Genomic DNA, 27222 nt, shown 5'->3' with positions numbered 1-27222 from the left:
CCGCGTCCCCCAGCGACAAGGTGAGCGCCTTAAACTATACAAAATAATAAGCATTTTTTTTTTATTTTAACAGTGAAGGCCCACTCGAGCGATAATAGGTATTTTTAAGAAGCAACCTGGCCACAAATTATAGCTCAGTTAAGTGTATTATCATATGGAAATGTATATAGCAGCCACACACTCGAAACTACGTTGGTAAATGTGGGGAGAAAAAACGGATAACCCGGAGAAAATCTACAACAGGTGTCACAGGGTTGGGATCGAACCCATGACCTCCTGCATAGCAGGCGAGGGAGTTAACATCTCGCCACAGTGGCACCCGTTTTGCCTGCAAAGAAAAGGATGACAGGACTGAGACAGTTTCTGAAATTGAGGTTTTTTTACCGACATAATACAAACTCTTAGGTTTTTTTCGGTAAAGTCACGTAGGTAAAAAAATAAAATTAATAAAAGTAATAATAGAAATAAAATAATAAATAACGACGTTTCGGAGGCAACACAAGTCCCACCTGATGACGGAGACTTGTGTTGCCTCCGAAACGTCGTGATTTATTATTTTATTTTATTTCTATTATACTTTTATTAATTTTAATTTTATTTTTTTTACCTATGTGACTTTACCGAAAAATCCCAAGAGTATGAATCCTTGCAGTCACGAAAGCTTCAAATCTAGAAAAAAGACATAATACATGTATAATTAAGACTTGAAATGTATCTCAGACGGCTGTCCGGGTTTCCTCCGTGTTTGAGAGGTAAGAGAGATTCCATGGTTTCTCACTTCTCAAGGGCAACGCTGGACCCCTTTGAGTGCAAAACCCACGAACTTTCTCCCGGCGCCCCACGCAGCGTGTCTCCCACCACGCACACACACAATGCGTGTAACTGCAACAAAGATCCACTTCATCTTCTTGGTTCTTTCGGTAAAGTCACGTAGAAGGGAAATAATAAAATAATACAAATAAAACATAATACAATAATTCTCACGACGTTTCGGTTACAACGCAAGCAGCCGTCCTCAGGTGAAGAACAGGTCTGTCGGGAAGACAGCGTCTGAATGAAACACCACCACGCTTGGAGCGTATATTTAAGCTGGGTTGGAGGGGGTAGAGCGCCTTGCGTTATGGCCGAAACGTCGTGAGAATTATTTTATTATGTTTTATTTTTATTATTTTATTATTTCCCTTCTACGTGACTTTACCGAAAGAACCAAGAAGATGAATCCCTGCAGTCACGAAAGCTTGAAATCGAAAAAAGATCCACTTCTTACGCGTCGATCGCAAACCCCGGGGTTGGAATGGATCTTAGAGGCCAGGCGCTGTACATGTGACCAGCGCCGTGGTTTGTCCCGACAGATTCAGCGACGTCTCCTCCTCCTCCTCCCCTCGCTTCCTGCACACGTCCTCTTGCCCAGAGAATTCAGCGCTGCTGTGTATTCTATCTTTTGTGGAAACTGTACCCGTACCTCGCTATTCGCGTCGTTGTTTCTATGCATTCATCACGTTCTCGCGCTTCTGAATGCTATTTCTGTCCGCGCGTACTCGGTCGAACTCCAGCGTGTATTGTGCGGCGCACGCGACTTGCTCACCGCTGTGTTATGTGCGTGTGGCGCCGACGCCCTATTCGGCGTTGTTGTTCCTTTAAAAGGGCAAGATGATCAGATGGGGCCGACCAGAAAGTTGCCCTGTCTTATTCACAATCAACGTTTTTGGGTTTAGGTCGCGCTATTTATAAATGTGTCGTAACCCTCCACCACCCGACACGGCCAATCAGTAAAACAAAGTGTCACGTTGACAAAAGACAAAATAGTTCACTGCTTTAGCCCACCGGTGTGTTGAAGCGTGAAACCACAACATTTACAATTTTTTTAAATGTATGCACTGTCCTTGAAATTGATTGGTCCACACCCGAGACAGCTTTCTTTAGAGCCTAGTCTCACATGGTGTTGGACCAGATGACGCGAAAAGGCGCACAACTCAAGGACAACGCACCATCAGAGTATGAGAGCTCGGGGTAAGCATTTACACCATTGGTACCTCATTTGCCAGTAGCAAAATATGATAAGTTTCACTTTCCTCCCATGTCCCAAGACCACCACCGCTGCTAGCCCTGCCACTTTCATTCTCACTGCCATCACTCGACTTCTCTTCTCAGCTTCCACGTGGACGTCTCCCATAATCATGGACATTAACTCTAATTGTGGTCCGCGCGCATTTCGAGGGTTTATCCGAAGCCTATTATAATTATTGGTTTCTTCACGCTGGGTTCGTTCCGTCGTCACGAGCCGCACTGCGATGGGCTCGTAACGTTGAGGCGACGTTCCAGTCACCTGGCCGTCCGCAGGGCGACTCCGCACGCGCCGCTGAAGCTTCCCGTTCTAATCCCCCGGCACCTGCGATGAGCACGGTTGGACGTGTACGGCGCGAAAGAAGTTCGACGCACATAGTCACCCACTCGTGTGATTGTGCCGAGTAAAACAGGACATCCATCGTGATCTGCGGCCAATGCCAGGTTCGCTGTGTGCGTGTCAGCTGTGGGAGGAAGCGGAGAGCCCGGAGAAAACCCAGGGGAAGAACATACAATCTCCACACACTCATTCTCACACTCACTCACACACTCACACTCACTCAGTCACCCTTTCACACTCATTCTCACACTCACTCACACACTCACACCCACCCACCCTCACTCACCCACACTCACTCACCCACACTCACCCACCCTCACTCACCCACCCTCACTCCCACACTCACTCACCTGCCCTCATTCACCCAACCTCACTCACCCACCCTCACTCCCACACTCACCCACCCACACTCACCCATCCTCACTCCCACACTCACCCACCCTCACTCCCACACTCCGCACGACAGGGGTGAGAAGGGACCCACTGCACACAGAAGGCGCCGAGTCGAGAGTCGAACCCCCAGGCCACGGCCACCAACAGCAGCGACGATGATCAGAATCGGTCCTGGACCTCCCCCCTCCCCCCTAGATCGACTCAGCCTCAAGTGAGTCCCTGGTTCGGCGTGTCAACATCGCCACTGGGGAGACAAAGGCGGCCGCGCCGTCGCGCTTGGCCTTCGTGAGGTGCCACTCGCTAACGGCACTTGCCCCAACAGTCTGTCGAGGCTATACGGGGGATCTTTGTCTCTGTCACCACGCAGCAGTGGAGGGCACCGTGCCTGGGACGGGGGGTGGGGGGGCTAAGGGGATCGGGGGGGGGGGCTGAGAGGGTAGGGGGGGGCTAAGGGGGTGGGGGCGCTGAGAGGGTGGGGGGTTAGGGGGGTAGGAGCTAAGGGGGTGGGGGCTAAGGGGTTGGGGGCTAAGGGGCGGGGGGCGGTGACGCAAGCCCGGGGGATGAGCGGGGGGGGGGGTGCCCCCCGCCCCCACTCTCTCGTTGGGACATCGCGGGGAGCTGTCGCAATGGGCGTCGCGAGCAGCGGGGAAGGGGGGGGGGGCGAATTGCGCCGTGGGAACTGGGGACGCCGCAGTCGCAGGGGGGCGGGGCCATTGCGCAATCGGTGGCGCGGGGCGAGCGGAGTCGGCGTGGCGGCTGTGGCCACACGGAGCGAAGATACGAAGAAGGTGACGTCACAGCCGCGACGATGATGACGATGATGATGACGACGATGATGATGACGATGATGACGACGATGACGATGATGATGACGACGATGATGATGATGACGACGATGATGATGATGACGACGACGATGATGACGATGATGACGACGATGATGATGATGACGACGATGATGATGATGATGATGACGACGAAGATGACGATGATGACGACGATGATGACGACGACGCACGACTCATTGACTACTCCTGCTGACGCCGTTGCCTGGCTCGAACATGTGAACTTGCAGCTGTGGCTCTGCATCGACACCAGCAGGCGTGCGACGGCAAGGAGGTGCGCACCCCCCCCTCCCCACAGAGCCCCCCCCCCAGCAAAGAGCCCCCCACCCACAGAGCCCCCCCCAACACCCCGAACGCGACACGGACGATGCCCCCCAGCGCAGCTGCCCCGAAGCACCGTGTGCAGAGCGGGAGGGTTCATGGAGGAGTAGGAGGATGGAGGAGGAGGGAGGAGGATGGAGGGAGCAGGATGGGGGAGTAGGGAGGAGGGAGGAGGGTGGAGGAGGATGGAGGAGGAGGGAGGAGGATGGAGGGAGGAGGATGGGGGAGTAGGAGGAGGGAGGAGGAGGGAGGAGGAGGATGGGGGAGTAGGAGGGAGGAGGATGGGGGAGTAGGAGGGAGGAGGATGGAGGAGGATGGGGGAGTAGGAGGGAGGAGGATGGAGGAGGATGGGGGAGTAGGAGGAGGGAGGAGGAGGGAGGAGGAGGATGGGGGAGTAGGAGGAGGATGGGGGAGTAGGAGGGAGGAGGATGGAGGAGGATGGGGGAGTAGGAGGGAGGAGGATGGGGGAGTAGGAGGGAGGAGGATGGAGGAGGATGGGGGAGTAGGAGGGAGGAGGATGGGGGAGTAGGAGGGAGGAGGATGGAGGAGGATGGGGGAGTAGGAGGGAGGAGGATGGGGGAGTAGGAGGGAGGAGGATGGAGGAGGATGGGGGAGTAGGAGGATGGAGGAGGGTGGAGGAGGATGGAGGGAGCAGGATGGGGGAGTAGGAGGAGGATGGGGGAGTAGGAGGGAGGAGGATGGGGGAAGATGGAGGAGGATGGATGAGGATGAGGAATAGGAGGAGGATGGAGTAGGAGGATGGAGGAGGAATGCTCCTCGCCTGCGAGTGTGACAGTGACGATGGCCTGGGACTACATATCAGCGCAAGCCACCGTGTGAACACACCGAGCGGGGCACAAATCGCCGCGCGATCTCTTTGATTTCCCCTATCGCGACTCGGTGGTTGCTCCCTTTGCGGGCAGGCGATTTTTTATTTTTAAAACTTAAATCCTAAACGTCATTGTTTACGTGAAGGTAATTGATTAAATGTGGCAGGGTCACTGTGCAATGTCTTGGTGATGACAAAATGCACAACAGTCAAACTGCGTTGTTCACGAATAACTAAGTGGGGGAAATTAACCAAAGAGACGCAAATTTCGATTTAAAGCTTTCGTGACTGCAGGGATTCATCTTCTTGGTTCTTTCGGTGAAGTCACGTAGAAGGGAAATAAAAAACCCCATAATAAAATACAATTCTCACGACGTTTCGGCCACAACGCAAGCAGCCGTCCTCAGGTGAAGACCTGTTCTTCACCTGACAGACCTGTTCTTCACCTGAGGACGGATGCTTGCGTTGTGGCCGAAACGTCGTGAGAATTGTATTTTATAATGTTTTATTTTTATTATTTTATTATTTCCCTTCTACGTGACTTTACCGAAAGAACCAAGAAGACAAAGAGACGCAGTTTATTACATCATTTGTTTACTTGTCAGAATGTCTGTTGTTGTTGTGTCCTCATCTGCTGTATACCCGCTGCTGTTGCCGTGTGTTGTGTACAAGGAGCTGTGCGTGTGGATTGCGGCTCTCCCAACTATTTCGGTCAAAGACAGAAACCAAAATCAACGTCTCTTCTTCTTCTCGTGGTTATTTGAAGGTTAACGCGACCCCCGCTCCAGCCAGTGGATGTCATTATGAGAGCTTCGCCCTCCGCCATGTGAATGTGGAAATTCAACCACTGGCTCAACCACAGGCGTAACCCCTCTTATCTTCTGTCATTGGGACACAATGCAGGCGCAATGCACGCGTGCACTACCATCATCATCATCGTCGCAGCGTCTGGCGCGCCAGCACGAGACAGCTGATTGCTCAATGGCCTCACACAGCATGAGCTTCAACTTCAGTGCAGGTGTTGCAAAGCGGTCCTGTGGCGTCTAACATAGCGGACACTCGGCTACTATCACGGCAACTCAATGCACCCGGTCGCAGATTATAATAATTATTAATACTATTGAAACATAATTGTTTTTTTACCCTTCTATCTGGCAACAAAACTGACACCTTTTTTACAAGGAGTCATGTTTGCATAGACCACAATACCTGCAGTCATAATGCAAACAAAAAACACAACTCTGATAATGTATGCACTGTCCATGAAGTTGATTGGTCCACACCCGAGACAGCTTTCCTAAGAGCCTAGTCTCACATGGTGTTGGACCAGATGACGCCAAAAGGCGCACAACTCAAAGACAACGCACTATCAGAGTATGAGAGCTCGGGGTATTATTAAAACATTTTATTTTACCAGGTAACACTCACTGAGCTATATTTTTCAGAATCGCTAACACAAATGATAGCTCAACGAAGCGGCGTGTCAGGTGGAATCATTTTTTGCGGTGTCAGGGAATCCAACTCGTGTGACTTGGGATTCACAGCGGCGTGTGCCAACGACTGCGCCACCGCTCCACCTTCCGCCGCGCCGCTACATCATCCCGACGTCATTTAGTAAACTGAGAGCTCATTGAGGTGCATGGTCGCTCCGGGCAACATCAGAGAGTGTGTGTGGTGTGTGTGTAAGTGTGTGTGTAGGTGTGTGTGTAGGTGTGTGTGTAGGTGTGTGGGGAGCGGTAGTCTTGCGGTTAGCGCGCTGCACTACAAACCTGGCGACCCACGGCCAACACCGGTGACGATTATCTGAACCGGTCCCGGGCCTCCCCTAGGTCGACTCAGCCTGAAATGAGTACCTGGTGCGATGTGTAAACATCGTCACTAGGGAGACAAAGGCGACCGGGCGTGGTGTTGGCCACCCACCCGCTCGTGTGCCGTGCCAGCCTTCATAGGTGCTCGCTAACAGCACTTGCCCCAACAGTCTGTTAAGGCTATACGGGGGATCTTTATCTTTGTGTGTGGGGGGGGGGCGCGGTAGTGTAGCGGTTCGATTCTCGCTCACGGCCAACGCCGGTGACGATTATCTGAACCGACTTCACCGAAAGAACCATGGAATATGAATTCCTGCAGTCACGAAAGTTTAAAGTCAAAATTTAAGTCCACTGAACCGTGTCGAGTTTTTTTCCCGAAGCGACCTGGCCAACAAACGACATCTCAACGAAGTGTCTCATCACGTGACACTGTATAGCAGCAGCCAAATACCCCAAACGCATGTCGCTAAATGCGGAGGGAAAACCCAGAGGACCCGGAGTGAAAATCCACGTGACCACAGGGCGAGAGAGAGAGATGCAGGCTCCAAATATTCAACAAGGTTGTGATCGAACCCACGACCTCCTGTATACCAGGCGAGGCAGTTAACATCTCGACACGGTGACGTCATGGCGGCCCCACACACGACTGCGCTCGCGTCCCCTACCCCCATCCCAGACGAGCTTGGATGTGAGCTTGTACTGAAGAAAATAACATTTGTCAATCATCGCGAGCTGTCAAAGCTTCACGTGGGTCCGCCTCGCAACATTATTCAGCCACCAGCGACGTGGCCGCAACTCTGCGCCGCACACACCGACACAAGCAGGGGGGTGGGGGTGAGGGCATCACGTTCGAGCTGCAGTTCGAGTGTGGGTACGTCCGCCTCTCCGAAGACGTCACCGTGAGCAGCAGACCGACAACCGCCGAGCGGGGAGGGCTTTCTGAGAGCGAGCGGTGGGATGCTGCGCCACGGTTGGGATGAGCGACGAGGGCTAATGTAGCGCGCGGTGCCTCGTGCCGCCGTGCCGTTTGTACGTCCGCGCGGTGCCGTTTGGTGAATTCGTCACGGACCTCCCAGCCGGGATCGGATCGCGGTCCTCGACTTTCGGAATGGGCAACCGAACCCCCTGACGACGGTGCACGACGGGAACATCAATTCGCAAGGCCAACTTACGAACATTTACCGCATGTGCTACGCAGAAGGGCCGTTGCCCGAAACGTCGCCTATTTTGTATAGACTAGCGCGCTGAGCTGCTGCTGCTGCTGCTGCCGATTACGAACGACGGGGAGGCTGGCGGGGAGTCCCTGGCGGGGCGGGGGGAGCCGCCTCCCGCCCTGCCAGGGACTCCCCGCACGCCCGTCCGCACCTTGACACGGAGACACGGGAGGGGGGGGGGGCGCTCTCCCTTCCCCCCAGCGGCGTCACTCGGCGTTGGGCAACATCCCAGGCGGCACCGCCACGCCGCCGTCTCTCCACGGGGATGCCCCGTGTCGCGCTCGGAATCGCATCGACACAGGGCGGTGGCACGAAAAGGGGGCCTCAACGTCGCGGTGGGAATGACAATCTGAATCCCGTGACTGCATTCCGGAAGGAATCAAGGATTCATATTTTTTTGTTTACTCAGAGATGGACCCCGAGACTAACAGAGAGACCCAGAGACACACTCAGAGACCCAGAGACACACTCAGAGACCCACAGACTCAGAGACCCACAGACTCAGAGACCCACAGACTCAGAGACCCACAGAGACCCACAGACACAGAGACCCACAGACTCAGAGACCCACAGACTCAAAGACCCACAGACTCAGAGATCCACAGACTCAGAGACACACAGACACACAGACTCAGAGACCCACAGACTTAGAGACCCACAGACTCAGAGACCCACAGAGACCCACAGACACAGAGACCCACAGACTCAGAGACCCACAGAGACCCACAGACACAAAGACCCACAGACTCAGAGACCCACAGACTCAGAGACCCACAAACACAGAGACCCACAGACTCAGAGACCCACAAACACAGACTCAGAGACCCACAGACTCAGAGACCCACAGACTCAGAGACCCACAGACTCAGAGACCCACAGACACAGACTCAGAGACCCACAGACTCAGAGACCCACAGACTCAGAGACCCACAGAGACCCACAGACACAGAGACCCACAGACTCAGAGACCCACAGACTCAGAGACCCACAGACTCAGAGATCCACAGACTCAGATACCCACAGACCCACAGACTCAGAGACCCACAGAGACCCACAGACTCAGAGACCCACAGACACACAGACTCAGAGACCCACAGACTCAGAGACCCACAGACTCAGAGACCCACAGACTCAGAGACCCACAGACACAGACTCAGAGACCCACAGACTCAGAGACCCACAGACTCAGAGACCCACAGAGACCCACAGACACAGAGACCCACAGACTCAGAGACCCACAGACTCAGAGATCCACAGACTCAGATACCCACAGACCCACAGACTCAGAGACCCACAGAGACCCACAGACTCAGAGACCCACAGACACACAGACTCAGAGACCCACAGACTCAGAGACGCACAGAGACCCACAAACAGAGACCCACACACTCAGAGACCCACAGACTCAGAGACCCACAGACTCAGAGACCCACACACTCAGAGACCCACAGACTCGGATACCCACAGAGACCCACAAACACAGAGACCCACACACTCAGAGACCCACACACTCAGAGACCCACAGACACACAGACTCAGAGACTCACAGACTCAGAGAACCACAGAGACCCACAGACACAGAGACTCACAGACTCAGAGACCCACAGAGACCCACAGAGACTCACAGACCCAGAGACCCACAGACTCAGAGACCCACAGAGACACACAGACACAGAGACCCACAGACTCAGAGACCCACAGAGACCCACAGACTCAGAGACCCACAGACACAGAGACCCACAGAGACCCACAAACACAGAGACCCACAGACTCAGAGACCCACAGATTCAGAGACACACAGAGACCCACAAACACAGAGACCCACAGACTCAGAGACACACAGACTCAGAGACCCACAGAGACCCACAAACACAGAGACCCACAGACTCAGAGACCCACAGACTCAGAGACCCACAGAGACCCACAAACACAGAGACCCACACGAGGAGCTAAGCTCCCTGCTCCCCCCCCCCTGCTCCTCCTCAGCTCTGGTGTAGGTCCACATCTAGATGGGTGGGTGGAGTGGAATCACCGATGAGTCCCGCCAGGCGTATATTGAATTGCCCCCTCTTGATGACAGAGTGATAATAGTGCGCGGCTGCTGGAACATCGCACGTTCAAACAAGACGCACGCACGGGCTAAACGTGCGTGAGTGCGTGCGTTATATAACGTGCACAGAGCCTGGCACAAGCGCCGTGGTGACGTCACCGCCACTTAGTGTGGAATGGCGGTTGTCGTTGTTGTTGTTATATAAATGTAGAGCGGCAATGCAACGAGGGGCGCGCTGCGCTACGAACCCCGGCCACATCATTGGACCGGATCAGCAACATTTGCATTCATTTATGACGATCATTAAGAAACAACAACTGTTGCTTTTCACAACGCCACACGAAAGGTTGAAGATTGCGACGGTGACCTCCCGTACACAACGCGCACACGCGCGGCAACCTCTGGCTGGCTGGCTGCCTGGCCGCGTTTCACGCAGAGGTCGCAAGCGGGTACCCGATACCCGTACCCTACCCGATACCCGGTACCCGTTTGCGACCCTGGTGCGGCCGGGTACGGGTAGGCCGTGAGTCACTGGTGAGTAACCGTTTGTCACTCATTTCCCAACGTCTTGTCTCTTCTCACAATTCAAGTTCCTAGAATCAACCCACCCGCGCCTGCAACATGGCTTCATCCCAGAGGTCGCAATCAGGTACCCGATACCCGTACCCTACCCGTACCCGGCCGGGTACGGGTAGGGTACGGGTACGGCCGGGTACGGGTACCTGTTTGCGACCCTGGTGCGGCCGGGTACGGGTAAGGAATCAAAACCCGTTTGCGACCTCTGGTTTTACGTCTCGAGTCGCGAGCGCTGCGTCCTGCGCCGCGCCGTGATCACGCAGCTGCAGCAGCTACACACGGCTCCCTCGATCCCTCCACATCCCTTCGACCCGACATCTCCGCGGACGTGAGGAGTCCCACGAACGTGACGATGCTGTGCTCGACCGAAGCCTGTATGCTGTCACCGCTGTACGATCGCTGCGTGGATTGGCATTGTTGCAACAATGCCAATGCAGTATTGTTGCTGCATTGGCATTGTTGAAACAGTTTGCCTTTCGAGGCTGAGTCCTTTGCCTGATGACGACCGCTTGTGTTGAGATCGAAATCGTCATTTCTACCCACGTGACGTTACCGAAAGAACCACAGAGTTTGGGATTCCTGCAGTCACGAAAGCGTTGCATCAAGAAGGGCAGCACACGCTGCAAAAACTCGCACTTTGCCTCCTGACAGCGCGCTGTGTCGCCACGTAAACTCTCGTTACCCCCCTCCTCCCAATATTAGCACGGTTGGCTACGTACGGTGCCAAGGAAGTTCTACGTACACACATCGGCAGGGGTTCCCTGCGTCCAGCGCGGCGTCTCAGTGCACGAGACGCGTTCCGCAAACCGCGAAGGGCGCCGCGCAGGACGGAGCTCATCCAAGTCGATCCGCACGCTCGATGTGGCCATTCGTTATTGGTTTATTGGCGCCCTAAAAAAAAATCGATCGCAGGCAGCGGAGGCTGCGCTCCTAACCTGCAGCGGTGCCCCCACGGTGGTTCCCGATGCGGGGAACCGCTGCGGGGTTTCTAAGCCGTCAACCGCCAGTCGACGATTTGACCCTCGGCTCGGCCAGACGAGTTGTGGCCTTGGGGCAGCAGGCAGCGGACATCGGCACGCCCCAGGATCTGAGCGCCTTGAGCCGAACGAGGAGGATGACACCGCAGAAATGCCACTGTCCCCAGCTCGGGACAGCGGTGGACACCCCCACGTCAGTCTGACTTGCCCCGCTGAATAGAATCTGGGCGTTGGTACCTGGCGGCAAATCTGTATAATGCGTCGTGCGGCTGTGAATGCGCCATCTGAGAGCGAGGACACTGGCAAAGGATAAAGAATGCGCGACTCTCTCTCTCTATCTATGAGAACAAAACAACCGGATGCTTGGGGACACGACACGGCGCTCACATTCAGCGTCACGGTGACGAGGAGGCCGAACGAACGAACGAACGACCACGCACGCAGCAACACAGAGTACACACAGAGTACAGAGTACACACAGAGTACACACAGAGTGCACACAGAGTGCACACACACAGAGTGCACACAGAGTGCAGAGTACACACACAGAGTACACACAGAGTACAGAGCACACACAGAGTACACACAGAGTACATACAGAGTACACACAGAGTACACACAGAGTGCAGAGTACACACACAGAGTACACACAGAGTACAGAGCACACACAGAGTACACACAGAGTACATACAGAGTACACACAGAGTACACACAGAGTACAGAGTACACACAGAGTACACACAGAGTATAGAGTACACAGAGAGTACACACAGAGCACACACAGAGCACACACAGTACACACAGAGTACACACAGAGTACACACAGAGTACATACAGAGTACACACAGAGTACAGAGTACACACAGAGTACACACAGAGCACACACAGAGCACACACAGTACACACAGAGTACACACAGAGTACACACAGAGTACAGAGCACACACAGAGTACAGAGTACACGCAAAGAACACACACACACAGACTACACACAGTACACACAGAGTACAGAGTACACACAGTACACATAGAGTACAGAGTACACACACACTACACACAGAGTACACACAGATCACACACACAGAGCACACACAGAGTACACACAGAGCACACACAGAGTATAGAGTACACACAGTGCACAGTTCTCAGATCACACACACACAGAGAGTACACACAGAGAGTACACACAGAGTACACACACACAGATTACACACAGAGTACACACAGAGTACACACAGAGTACACGCAGTGTACACACACACACAGAGTACACACACACAGAGTACACACACACAGATTACACACAGAGTACACACAGAGCACACACAGAGTATAGAGTACACACAGTGCACAGTTCTCAGATCACACACACACAGAGAGTACACACAGAGAGTACACACAGAGTACACACACACAGAGTACACACAGAGTACACACAGAGTACACGCAGTGTACACACACACACAGAGTACACACACACAGAGTACACACACACAGAGTACACACATAGTACACACAGAGCACACACAGAGTATAGAGTACACACAGTGCACAGTTCTCAGATCACACACACACAGAGAGTACACACAGAGTACACACACACAGATTACACACAGAGTACACACAGAGTACACACAGAGTACACGCAGTGTACACACACACACAGAGTACACACACACAGAGTACACACACACAGAGTACACACACACAGAGTACACACAGAGTACACGCAGTGTACACACACACACAGAGTACACGCAGTGTACACACACACAGAGTACACACACACACGCAGTGTACACACACACACAGAGTACACACACACAGAGTACACACACACAGAGTACACGCGGTGTACATGGCACACGCGGCGGGCTCTGCGTCCACGCGTGCGCGCACCCCCAGCGGACACAACCCTGCCAAAAACTTCGTGCGGATTTTCAGTTTCGACTCAACTTGAAATGTCACATTCTTGACACGAACAATAATAATAATAATAACGATAATGACGAGACTGTAATAACCTGCCGATTATAAAAATAAATAGCACCCGACGGCCAATGTCACCACAACGCGTCTCGCCGAGTCTCGGGGCGACGGGGAGAGAGACGTTTGCGGGGGGGTGGTGGTGGTGGTGGGATTATGTCTCTGCATTGGTTTGGATAAAATAGCAGTGACGCTATTCTGAAAAAATTGGTATATAGCTCAGTGGGCCTTTATCTGGTAAACAAAATAGTTTAGTTTTAGGATGGGAATCACTGCTCTAAGTTTGCCGTGCAGTAGGATTTTAAAAAGGGATACAATTATATCTCAACACATTTTGTTGGTCATTGGGGTTTAGAGAGAGAGGGGGAGCGGCCTCCTGAAGGAGTTGATTGGACATGTGGTAGTGAGAGGGAATGAGTTGAAGGAGGTGGCTGGACATGTGGCAGTGAGAGGGAATGAGCTGAAGGAGGTGTCTGGACATGTGGTAGTGAGAGGGAATGAGTTGAAGGAGGTGGCTGGACATGTGGCAGTGAGAGGGAATGAGATGAAGGAGGTGGCTGGACATGTGGTAGTGAGAGGGAATGAGTTGAAGGAGGTGGCTGGACATGTGGTAGTGAGAGGGAATGAGTTGAAGGAGGTGGCTGGACATGTGGTAGTGAGAGGGAATGAGATGAAGGAGGTGGCCGGACATGTGGTAGTGAGAGGGAATGAGTTGAAGGAGGTGGCTGGACATGTGGTAGTGAGAGGGAATGAGTTGAAGGAGGTGGCTGGACATGTGGTAGTGAGAGGGAATGAGTTGAAGGAGGTGGCTGGACATGTGGTAGTGAGAGGGAATGAGTTGAAGGAGGTGGCTGGACAGGTGGCAGTGAGAGGGAATGAGATGAAGGAGGTGGCTGGACAGGTGGCAGTGAGAGGGAATGAGTTGAAGGAGGTGGCTGGACAGGTGGCAGTGAGAGGGAATGAGTTGAAGGATGTGGCTAGACATGTGGTAGTGAGAGGGAATGAGTTGAAGGAGGTGGCTGGACATGTGGTAGTGAGAGGGAATGAGTTGAAGGAGGTGGCTGGACATGTGGTAGTGAGAGGGAATGAGATGAAGGAGGTGGCCGGACATGTGGTAGTGAGAGGGAATGAGTTGAAGGAGGTGGCTGGACATGTGGTAGTGAGAGGGAATGAGTTGAAGGAGGTGGCTGGACATGTGGTAGTGAGAGGGAATGAGTTGAAGGAGGTGGCTGGACATGTGGTAGTGAGAGGGAATGAGTTGAAGGAGGTGGCTGGACAGGTGGCAGTGAGAGGGAATGAGATGAAGGAGGTGGCTGGACAGGTGGCAGTGAGAGGGAATGAGTTGAAGGAGGTGGCTGGACATGTGGTAGTGAGAGGGAATGAGATGAAGGAGGTGGCCGGGCATGTGGCAGTGAGAGGGAATGAGATGAAGGAGGTGGCTGGACAGGTGGCAGTGAGAGGGAATGAGATGAAGGAGGTGGCTGGACAGGTGGCAGTGAGAGGGAATGAGTTGAAGGAGGTGGCTGGACATGTGGCAGTGAGAGGGAATGAGTTGAAGGAGGTGGCCGGGCATGTGGCAGTGAGAGGGAATGAGTTGAAGGAGGTGGCTGGACATGTGGTAGTGAGAGGGAATGAGTTGAAGGAGGTGGCTGGACATGTGGCAGTGAGAGGGAATGAGTTGAAGGAGGTGGCTGGACATGTGGTAGTGAGAGGGAATGAGATGAAGGAGGTGGCTGGACATGTGGTAGTGAGAGGGAATGAGTTGAAGGAGGTGGCTGGACATGTGGTAGTGAGAGGGAATGAGATGAAGGAGGTGGCTGGACATGTGGTAGTGAGAGGGAATGAGCTGAAGGAGGTGGCTGGACAGGTGGTAGTGAGAGGGAATGAGTTGAAGGAGGTGGCTGGACATGTGGTAGTGAGAGGGAATGAGTTGAAGGAGGTGGCCGGACAGGTGGCAGTGAGAGGGAATGAGTTGAAGGAGGTGGCTGGACAGGTGGCAGTGAGAGGGAATGAGATGAAGGAGGTGGCTGGACATGTGGTAGTGAGAGGGAATGAGATGAAGGATGTGAAGGAGGTAATCGAGAAGTCCAAAAAGAAGAAAAATGACGACGGCGCTGGGCAATGTTCGACAGGGACGCGTGGGCAGAGAGTCAGAATCTGTATTCTACTTGAAGGAATCCGATGAGCTATGAAGCTCTTTTTCACAGGCGTCCAGAGAAAGCAGCGGAGGGGGGAGCAAGTCAGAGTAGAGGACTGTGCAGCGCAGTCTGCCGACAGCACGGCGAGAAAGTTGTACGTAGGACTCAGAGAAAAGTCGCTCGGAGCAGAGGGAGAGAGGACGCGCAGAATACAACTTAACTACTGAAGCCATTTCGATTTAAAGCTTTCGTGACTGCAGGGATTCATCTTCTTGGTTCTTTCGGTAAAGTCACGTAGAAGGGAAATAATAAAATAATAAAAAGAAAACATAATAAAAATTATTCTCACGACGTTTCGGCCACAACGCAAGCAGCCGTCCTCAGGTGAAGAACAGGTCTGTCGGAAAGACAGCGTCTGACAGACCTGTTCTTCGCCTGAGGACGGCTGCTTGCGTTGTGGCCGAAACGTCGTGAGAATAATTTTTATCATGTTTTATTTTTATTATTTTATTACTGAAGCCATCTTTTTTATTTCTCCACTGATCTCTGTAGCTCTTTTTTTGCAGAAGCGAGCTGGCTATCACAAGTGAGAGCTCACCCAAGTGGCTTTTCATCATCACGTGCACATTCCTAGCAGTCGCCAAATACTCAAAACTCCGCAGAGAGAAAAAAAAAACGCGCTCGAGTCGTGAATCGAACCCAGGGAACTTCTTCCCGTGAGCGACGCACGCAGAGGCAGGCAGCCGCTGCTGATCCTTCGGCTGAGGGCGCCTGGGTGCCCGTAACGCGCCAATAGCCCTGTCCCTCCTTCCGGAACACACCATGACCATTGAGACCCAGTGGCCACAGCAGAGGTCGCAATCGGGTACCCGATACCCGTACCCTACCCGATACCCGGCTACCCGTTCCCGGCCGGGTATGGGTACGGGTACCCGTTTGCGACCCTGGTGCGGCCGGGTAGGCCGTGAGTCACTGGTGAGTCACCGTTTGTCACTCATTTCCCAACGTCTTGTCTCTTCTCACAATTCAAGTTCCTAGAATCAACCCACCCGTGCCTGCAACATGGCTTAATCCCAGAGGTCGCAATCGGGTACCCGTACCCTACCCGTTACCCGGCCGGGTATGGGTAGCCGGGTATCGGGTAGGGTATGGGTACCGTTTGCGACTCTGGTGCGGCCGGGTACGGGTACTGGTAAGGAATCAAAACTCGTTTGCGACCTCTGGGCCACGGCTATGGCTGCAGGGTTTTGGTAGTACATGTTGTTTGTCGTTTATTGCGAAAATTCCGTCACAGTTCCTATGCTCACTGTTTCATTGCTTTATTTTGGTGATTTCGAAAAGTTTACTGGTTTGGCCACGTTTTGTTTGTTGTAGTACGGAGTTAGACTGATGGCCTTAATCTAAGTTGTCTTGTGGTTGTTGTTGTTTGACTTGCATCCCACTGGGATTTGTGCACACAGCGTTGGTGTACGGTGTTCATTCTTCAATATTTTGCTGTTTTTTCATGGATTTTCTGCTTGCACTCAGTCACATATTCACTTTAAGATGTTTTCTTGTTCATGTTTTTGTTTGTTGCGGTTGCACCCGATTCAAGAGCCGAATGGCTCACAGAGCTACACCTAACACATGAACTTGAACTTGAAAGGAGGCACGTGGAGACGGGGCACTCGCTGCACCTGCCCCAGCGTGCGTGGGCAGCCTCGCCTGGGCGGTGGTGGGGCGATGATGCGTGGAGATATCGCTACAAAGGCAGCTGATTAACACCCAACTCACCTCAGCTTACCCCACTCACCCCACCTCATCTCACTCCACCTCATCTCACTCCACATCACGGTGAAGGGGCAGCGAGCGGCTGTACCAGGGGAGTGTTCACCAGCTCACGGTGACTCGGAGATGTTCACCACCTCGCCTGGTATGCAGGTCGTCAGTACGATCCCGACCCTAACGCCTGCTGTATATTTGGAGTGTGCGTGTCTCTCTCTCTCTGTCTCCGTGTTCGCGTGGATTGTTCTCCGAGTCCTCTGGTTTTTCCATGCACATTTACAATCAACATCGCGTGCTTAGAGGATTTGGCTGCTATACATTCCGCGCGATAAGCCACTTCTCGTTGGGCTCACATTTGTGATAGCCACGTCACCTGGAACATTTTAATCGTAAACCATTCTCAACAGCAATCAAACGCGGGCACCTCTTGTCCGCAAACGCGACGATACGAGGAGAGAAATCGCCCTTCGTGGAATTCCTCAACAGAGAAATCGTTTCGAAGGCATTCAAACCATCCCCTTGTTTACACCCCGGCAATTCCCGCCTGTCTCTGCTGCAATTCATCGCTCGTGCAACGCGGCACCCAAGAATCCTCTGCGCGTGCCAGCCGCGCTGCTCAGTGCGTGTTGCAGCAGCAGGGGCTGGGTGTGCGAGAGAGCGAACGCTAACATCGACTGCCACCCTTTGAAAGCTCATTCCTTAACAGCCGATTTGTGTGTGTGGTCGTTTCTTGTCCTTCCCCTGCACCGCCCGATGAGCACGGTTGGCTACGTACGGAGCGAAAGAAGTTCAGCATACGTACGAACTAGCGGCAGATCGAGCGGAAAAACAATCATCAGCGTCCTTGTAGAGAATAAACCGTGAGTCGTAAATACCTCCCCCAAAAAAAAACCTGTACTGTGGACAGATATCTACTCCTCCAGCACAGATCTGTTCCTCCACGTAAAAAAACACGCGTTTAAAAAAAAACACTTCCTTGCCTATAAGAAGGGTCATCGCCGAGAACGTCTGACCGATTGAGCAGCGTCGCTTCAAGGAGACCTCTCCTCGCGAGGCACCGAATGTCGGGACTGGCCCAGCGGTTTTCCTGCGCTGCACAAATGCTGCTGAAATGATCCACTCGCAGAAGGCCGCGTGGCTCGTAGAGATGAATGCAGGATGACTGTCGCTTTGTATTTGTTTCAATTTAATGCGATGAGACATCAACGTGACGGGAGGCGAGTTGCCTGCTCGTCTGCTCTGGAGGAGATCTCTGATTCCTGCCCGAGCTGCGCTGCGCTCTCTCGCGAGGACGCCACAAGCGTCGTGAGCTCGCCAATCTCCCAGCCCCGTGCCCAGAGTCCATCACCGGGGCCGGGGTGCGGCTGAGGATGCGGATGGGTGCCCTCATTCCAGCGTGACCGCGATCTTTACACGACTGCGTTTTATTTGTTATTTTAAACTGAGCAGTAGACGGCGGTGCAGCGAGTACGTTGCCGGTGTTCTCACGACACAAGCACTCGTCATCAGGTGGGACAACCGCAGCGAGAAACAGCTGCTGAAGTCGGCGAGAAATCTGTCGTGGCACGAGGTTATAGAGGCATCGGCAGTAGGGGGGAGGGGGGGGGGGCAGAAAGTGAACTCCGCAGCACCCCCCCCTTCTCTCTCCCCCCCCCCCTGCAGACGATCTATCCAGCGCTGCAGGTGTTCGCTTAAGGCACTCTTCGTCTTCTTCGTCTTCAGCTTCGTTTTGTTCCTGTTGTTGTCGTACGGCCGCCGATGCAGACGCACAGCACCGACGACAATTGCACATCGAGGCGGTGAAGCGCAGTCAAAGGCGTCAGCTGCGACGTCTCCTGCTCCGTCGTGTCTGTGGATCGGGGCACTGCGCGTTACCGGTCTCTGTTCTGGGTGACCGCGGGCGCAGGCTACTGGAGAGTTAAAAAAAAAATTTCCATTCGTGCATCTACCGCCGCCACGGTTTAGGGCGGACCACGAGCTTCGTGGAACGTCAAACCCCAGGAAATCTTCAATAAATAAACAATAAACGCGGTGGGCAAACATTGCACAGAAACCCCCGAGTGAGTGTTCGAGACTCGGCGATGCGCCTGCACAGACAATGAATGTCAATTATTAACAAGTCCTCTTAGCCCAGGGGATTATTTGGCACCAAGGCAAATCTACCGGGAATGCCAGTTATTTGTGAGAAAAAAAAATATTCTAACCGCTTGGCGTTTACCCAGCCAGGTGGCTCAGCGTTGGAGCGAGCGGCTCCCCATCTGAAGCGCACGAGTTCAACTCCTGTGCGGGGGGGGGGTTCTCTTCGGCCCATCGTCCCGATAACGCGTGGACTTCTTTGTCACGCGAACTCCGCCTGCGATCTACGAGACGGATGAGGAGGATGTAGCCGCGTAGCGACAGAGCCCAGAGCGCCGCGAGTGTGCGGTCAGAGCTCACGGGCTGCAGCGTGGCACGCACAACGTGATGCGTGGCACGCGTGACGATTATCTGAACCGGTCCTGGGCCTCCCCTAGATCGACTCAGCCTCAAATGAGTACCGGGTGCGGTGTGTGAGCATCGCCACTGGGGAGACAAAGGCGGTTGGGCGTGGTGCTGGCTACCCACCCCTCTCGTGTATACCATGTCGGCCTTCATAGGTGCTCGCTAACAGCACTTGCCCTTACAGTCTGCTGAGGCTATACGGGGGATCTTTGTCTTTGTGTTTGTATGTTGAACTTCTTTCGCACCGTACGTCGTCAACCGTGCAAGTCAGAGATGCGGGTGTTTTCCGTCCTCGGCGGCCCCGCTGTGAAACGACCCCCCCCCCCCCCCACATGGCCTACGAGTTTGAGATCGGACATCGGGGACGCGACGGCAATGGCTCACGCACGGCTCGGTGAGTGACGGGGCCGACCAGAGCTGAATCCCACTCGGAGCTGATTGGATCCGATCCGATTCGATCTCAGATCCAGTTTGCCCGGGGGCCAAATCCGATTCCGATTGGCTCCTCGGGCTCAGATTTTAATCATGGCCTGATAGAAATATTGCGCTGTGCTAGGATTGATAAAAAAAACACAGAAGTAGGAATATCCCTGCTGCTACCTTGGTTAGACGAGCATTCAAGCTACTGGTTACTTGCGCTTGATCATTAAACTTTGATTTTGTAACTGACGCGACACTCAATGCTCTGTAACGAACATTGATTAATTATAAAACGAAAGCTACAACTACTTTTTATTTATTTTACCAGGTTAAAGGCCCACTGGACTGCGTAGTTCTTTTTGAGAAGCCACCTGGCGATCACAAATGAGAGCTCAACGAAGTGGCTCATCGCGTGGACATTTATACGAGCAGCCAAACACTCTAAACGCGCGACGTTCATTCTAAATGTGGAGGGGAAAACTGGAGGACTCGGAGAAAAATCAACGCGATCACGGGTAGAGAGACACGCAAACTCCAAATATACAGCAGGCGTCAGGGTCGGGATCGAACCCACGCCCTCCTGCACACCAGGCGAGGTAATTAACATCTCGCACTCGGCTACCGACAGATGCAAAATCCACGCGCGGCCAGAATGCTGCTGCCTGGGTTGTGGTCACACACGCCCGTATCCTCAAAGGGTCTTTCGCGCGACTCGTGTGTCCCAGAAGGTCGTGGGCTATCAAGAGTTTGTTTGAGACACTGAGCATTGGCGATGGGACTCAACGCGCTCCATTCCTTGTGGTCGCACAGAATCCGATGCTGCCGGATGTCCGGCACAGAAGCCTGGCGAATTCTGCAGAAACCGCGAGATGTCGGTTTAGTTTGTTGTTTATTTTTGCTAGACCTTGGGAGAAATGGGGGCGGGGGGGGGGTTGTTTTCCGCCAGTGCCTAAATGAGGCTCAATATTTACTACTCCTCGGCCTCTTAAGATTCATCAGATAGTGAACGGCACGTGCATTGACTTGAAAGTTGTGTGCAGGGTTAACGGTTAACAGAGCGATGATTGTACCCCCAATGTGGGTCATGCTGGGCGATCAGCTCCTCCAGGTAAAAACTAAAACTATTTTTTTCATCTTCTTGGTTCTTTCGGTAAAGTCACGTAGAAGGAAAATAATAAAACAATAAAAATAAACATCTTTTATTATGTTTTATTTTTATTATTTTATTATTTTCCTTCTACGTGACTTTACCAAACGATCGTAATTTTGGAGCTTTCGTGACTGCAGGAATTATTCTTAATTTTACCAAAAGAACCAAGAAGATGAACCCCTGCAGTCACGAAAGCTTTAAATCGAAATATTTTTTTTAAAATTTAAACTTGATTTGGAGCTTTCGTGACTGCAGGAATTCGTTTTGGACCCAACCTACATACATCACAGCTAAAATTACTGCATCAAGTGAGCTGTGACGGTCCCACCTGATGACGGAGACTTGTGTTGCCTCCGATACGTCGTGATTTATTATTTTATTTTATTTCCATTACTACTTTGATTAACTTTTAATTTTATTTTTTACCTACGTGACTTTACCGAAAAAAACCTAAGAGTATGCATACGTCATGATTCACCAATGACTGACGCACGTACGATACGCCACACGTTAATACATCACCTCTCGTACCACACAATGGGAAATTGCCACGTAACGTCTCAGCCCCCAGGAAATAAACTAGAACACAACGACGTCTTATTTGAGCAGATAAGGAAGGTTCCACTGAGCCGTGTAGCCCGTTTGCAGAAGCGACCTGGTCACAACGAATGGCAGCTCAACGAATTGGCGGCTTATCACATGGACACTTATAGCAGCGGCCACGTACTCAATACGCATGTTGACGTTGATTGTAAAATGTGGAGGAAAAATCGGAGGACCCGGAGACAAATCCACGCAACCACGGGGAGAGAGAGAGACACCGCAAACTACAAATATACAGCAGCAGGCGTCAGGGTCGGGATCTAAACCACAACCTCCTGCATACCAGGCGAGGTAGTTAACATCTCGCCACCGTGACACCCCAAATGTAATTTTACGATTATGCCACTTCTGTAGAATCTAACATCATTGACCATTTTGCCTCTCCCGCCCATACGCACTGATTGTGTTGCACGGTGCACTGTGATTCGTAGACATTTTGCTGTTCAATTATTATGTCGGCCATCATTGCCCAGTTCACAGTGTTGGGCCTTATGGACAGACTGGTCCCTGCCACGGTAATGTGGAATTCACAGAAACACAGTCACCATTGCGTCACGCGCGCTCCAGCAGAAGATGCTGACGTCTGCACGTGTAGACACGCGTACACGTGTGTGTGTACACGCACAGGTGACGATTATCTAAACAGGTCCTGGGCCTCTCCAAGGTCGACTCAGCCTCAAATAAGTACCTGGTGCGGCGTGAAGTAAACATCGCCACCCACCCCCTCGTGTGCCACAGTGCCGGTCTTCAAAGGTGCTGCTCGCTCACACCACTTGTCCCAACAGTCTGTTGAGGCTACACGGGTGATCTTTGTCTTTGCACACGCACAGCCAAGCATACGCCCAGGCGATGTGTCTATATACATACACGATACATCTTCTTGGTTCTTTCGTTAAAGTCACGTAGAAGGGAAATAATAAAATAATAAAAATACAACGTAATAAAATAATTCTCACGACGTTTCGGCCACAACGCAAGCAGCCGTCCTCAGGTGAAGACCAGGTCTGTCGGGGAGACAGCGTCTGAATGAAACACCACCACGCTTGGAGCGTATATTTAAGCTGGGTTGGAGGGGGAACAGCGCCTTGCGTTGTGGCCGAAACGTCGTGAGAATTATTTTATTATGTTTTATTGTTATTATTTTATTATTTCCCTTCTACGTGACTTTACCGAAAGAACCAAGAAGATGAATCCCTGCAGTCACGAAAGCTTTAAATCGAAATTTATACACGATACACTGAACTTCTTTCGCACCGTACGTAGCCAACCGCGCTAATCGGGTGCGGGGAAAAGGACAACAAACTAAGCACGAAAAGGAGTCACTGTGTCAAAACGAATGGTGCAGCTGCCGCAGGCGCTGTCTGCCGTCGAGTCATCCCGCCCGACCGGTCTCAACCCAGGGCCGTGACCCCCAGCGGCCGCGCACTTGGACTCGCTCGCCCCGGGCTACACGCGCTCTTCCCTCTCTCTGCCTCTCCATCTCTCTCTCTGCCTCTCCATCTCTGCCTTTCCATCTCTCTCTGCCTCTCCATCCCTGCCTCTCTCCATCTCTGCCTCTCCATCTCTGCCTCTCTCCATCTCTGCCTCCCCCTCTCTCTCTGCCTCTCTCTCTCTCTGCCTCTCCATCCCTGCCTCTCGGCACCCTCGCTCTCATTCCTGGGTCGGCCCCCAGTCATTCGCCGCCTTGGCATCGTCGATGTCCGTAGCACCGGCGCGAATGCTCCCCCAGCGCGTGCTTGCCAGTGAAATGGACAGCAAATAAACTCTTCAGTAGGAGTGGTGGTGGTGGTGGTGCGATCGTGGTCACCCAGAACAGAGACCGGTACCATGCCGCAGCTGACGCCTTCATCTGGGCCTCACCGCCTCAATGTGAAATTCTAGCGGGCGCTCTGCATCTGCATCGATGTCCGTACAACAAGAAGACGAAGAAGAAGACGATCGCGCCTGAGTGCCCTAAGAAAACACCGGCGACCTGCTTGCTGCACCGCCGTCTACTGCTCAGCCACTGCTCCTTGTTGTTACCTGGCTCGATCACCTGCACGGTGATCTGCATCGACACCATCGGGCGTACGGCAGCAAGAAGACGAAGCACGTCTTGACCACCGCTCAACCTTCACCCCCCCCCCCTCTCTCTCCAGCACCTCCAGGGGTTCGGCCTGGCCTCTGTCGCCAACACTGTGCAGGTGGCAATGTCCAACACTGTGCAGGTGGCAATGTCCAACACTGTGCAGGTGGCAATGTCCAACCCTGTGCAGGTGGTAATGTCCAACACTGTGCAGGTGGCAATGTCCAACACTGAGCAGGTGGTAATGTTCAACACTGAGCAGGTGGCAATGTCCAACACTGTGCAGGTGGCAATGTCCAACACTGTGCAGGTGGCAATGTCCAACACTGTGCAGGTGGCAATGTCCAACCCTGTGCAGGTGGTAATGTCCAACACTGTGCAGGTGGCAATGTCCAACACTGAGCAGGTGGTAATGTTCAACACTGAGCAGGTGGCAATGTCCAACACTGTGCAGGTGGCAATGTCCAACACTGTGCAGGTGGTAATGTCCAACACTGTGCAGGTGGCAATGTCCAACACTGAGCAGGTGGTAATGTTCAACACTGTGCAGGTGGCAATGTCCAACACTGTGCAGGTGGCAATGTCCAACACTGTGCAGGTGGTAATGTCCAACACTGAGCAGGTGGCAATGTCCAACACTGAGCAGGTGGCAATGTCCAACACTGAGCAGGTGGCAATGTCCAACACTGAGCAGGTGGTAATGTTCAACACTGAGCAGGTGGTAATGTCCAACACTGTGCAGGTGGTAATGTCCAACACTGTGCAGGTGGTAATGTTCAACACTGAGCAGGTGGCAATGTCCAACACTGAGCAGGTGGCAATGTCCAACACTGAGCAGGTGGCAATGTCCAACACTGAGCAGGTGGTAATGTCCAACACTGAGCAGGTGGCAATGTCCAACACTGAGCAGGTGGCAATGTCCAACACTGAGCAGGTGGCAATGTCCAACACTGAGCAGGTGGCAATGTCCAACACTGAGCAGGTGGCAATGTCCAACACTGTGCAGGTGGCAATGTCCAACACTGTGCAGGTGGCAATGTCCAACACTGTGCAGGTGGCAATGTCCAACACTGAGCAGGTGGCAATGTCCAGCACTGTGCAGGTGGCAATGTCCGACACGTCCAGATCTCGGTGCGAGCCATTCCTACCATCCAAGGGCAAATCACACCACGTGGCAACCCTGCACTGATACTAATTAATCATTGAGGCATCGGTAATCATCTCCCCGTCTACAGCCCTGAGCCAGTGGTGAAAGTTCCGTATTCCGACGGCCATGGACAAGTTCATCCACAGGACAACTTCCCCACAAGGTGGTATCTATTTTTATAACTTTATCAGACCCCAGTGAGAGAGAGAGAGCGAGATGATGGATGGGTCGAATCAACACCCGGCCAGGATTTGAACGACCGCTCGTCTGCCGAGCCACCTGGCCGCACGATACGCGCGGGTTTCGTTTACGTCGCGATCACGGCCAGCGGAGTCCGAACCGAGGTGCCGGGAGGTCGTTCCGCCGTTCCCCGACACAACCACAACGTGCAGCGTCGAGCCGCGGGAGCGAGGGGCAGAGTGGGGGGCAGGCAGAGTGGGGGGCAGGCAGAGTGGGGGGCAGGCAGAGTGGGGGGCAGGCAGAGTGGAGGGCACGCGGAGTGGGGGGGCACACGGAGTCGGGGGCAGGCAGAGTGGGAGGCAGGCAGAGTGGGGGGCAGGCAGAGTGGGGGGCACGCGGAGTGGGGGGCACGCGGAGTGGGGGGCACGCGGAGTGGGGGGCACTCACTAGCAGACACACTCACCACACGCTACTGGTGTCTAACTGGGAGCGATGCTCCCAGCGGTCTCGCGAAGTTCGCACGGATTGGCAGTGAGCCTCACCTGCACGGGCTGACTCTCTCTGTCTCTCTCTCTCACTCTGTCTCACCTGCTGCGCTGTCTCTCTGTCTCTCTGTCTCTGTCTCACCTGCTGCGCTGTCTCTCTGTCTCTCTGTCTCTCTCTCACCTGCTGCGCTGTCTCTCTGTCTCTCTGTCTCTGTCTCACCTGCTGCGCTGTCTCTCTGTCTCTGTCTCACCTGCTGCGCTGTCTCTCTGTCTCTCTCACCTGCTGCGCTGTCTCTCTGTCTCTGTCTCACCTGCTGCGCTGTCTCTCTGTCTCTCTGTCTCTCTCACCTGCTGCGCTGTCTCTCTGTCTCTCTGTCTCTGTCTCACCTGCTGCGCTGTCTCTCTGTCTCTGTCTCACCTGCTGCACTGTCTCTCTGTCTCTCTCACTTTGTCTCGCCTGCTGCGCGGGATGTCTCTCTCACCTGCTGCGCTGTCTCTCTCTCTCACTCACCTGCTGTGCGGGGTGTCTTAGTGAGGCTCCGCGCAGCCTCGCGTCCCCGCCGTTCTGCTGCAGCTGCTGCTGCTGCTGGTGCTGCTGCTGCTGCAGCTGCTGCTGCTGGTGCTGCTGCAGCTGCTGCTGCTGGTGCTGCTGCTGCTGCTGGTGCTGCTGGTGCTGCTGCTGCTGCTGCATGTCGCCTCCCGCTGTCCCCCCCGGCTCTCCCGCAGTCCCCGTCGCGTGGCTCGCGGGAGCCGCCACGGTGGCGTCAGGGGCCCCCAGAGTCGTCTTGGGAGATCACGCGGCTCGCAGCTGCTGCTGCAGATGCTGGTGCTGCAGATGCTGGTTCTGCTGCAGGCTGCTGCTGGTGCGGCTGCTGCTGCTGCTGTTGCTGATGCAGCTGCTGCGGCTGCTGCAGGTGCTGCTGCTGCGGCTGCGGCAGGAGAGCAGGAGGAAGAGGAGGAGGATGAATGGCGAGGAGACCGCCTCATCTCACGTCGCCAGCGAGGCGCGGTGACAGCTCTCCGATGGCAGTCGTCGATTGCCGAGGCGAGGGAGGAGGGCGCATCGCGGAGGAGCTCAACACCCCACCCCCCAACTCCCTCCCCTCTCTCCCTCCCCTCCCCTCTCCCTCCCCTCTCCCTCCTCTCTCTCCCCGCTCTCTCCACGCTCTCTCTCCTCCCTCCCCCCTCTCTCCCCCCTCTCTCGCTTCGCTCTCTCGCGGCACCTGGGGGGCGAGGCGCGACTCTGCTGCGGTGGCTGTCACTCAGCCACCGCCCGCGGCGCGAGGGACGAAGGCAGCGCACGGGCGAACGAGCAGCGCTCTGGGGGGCCGTGGTGGGGGGGGGGGGGTCCATGGGGTGGGGGGGGGGTACACCGGGGGTGGGGGGC

At 53.8% G+C, this 27222-nt stretch overlaps 1 protein-coding gene across 1 annotated transcript in view; it reads right to left on the bottom strand.

Moving 5' to 3' along the window:
* The window catches only part of LOC144722356 (sodium-dependent lysophosphatidylcholine symporter 1-B-like), a 107972-nt gene extending 81055 nt beyond the window's left edge, over positions 1 to 26917 (bottom strand). The window contains exon 1 of the mRNA XM_078600546.1: positions 26347 to 26917. Within this exon, the coding sequence (XP_078456672.1) occupies positions 26347 to 26526 (180 nt within the window). The 5' untranslated portion in view covers positions 26527 to 26917. The remainder of the gene's footprint in view (positions 1 to 26346) is intronic.
* Between the last annotated feature and the right edge of the window lie 305 nt (positions 26918 to 27222).

This window comes from Lampetra planeri, chromosome 14 (assembly GCF_965212315.1).
Source record: "Lampetra planeri chromosome 14, kcLamPlan1.2.h2, whole genome shotgun sequence".
NCBI lineage: Eukaryota > Metazoa > Chordata > Hyperoartia > Petromyzontiformes > Petromyzontidae > Lampetra > Lampetra planeri.
The sequence above is the reverse complement of the archived record's forward strand: the minus strand, read 5'-3'. Positions and strand labels throughout refer to the sequence as shown.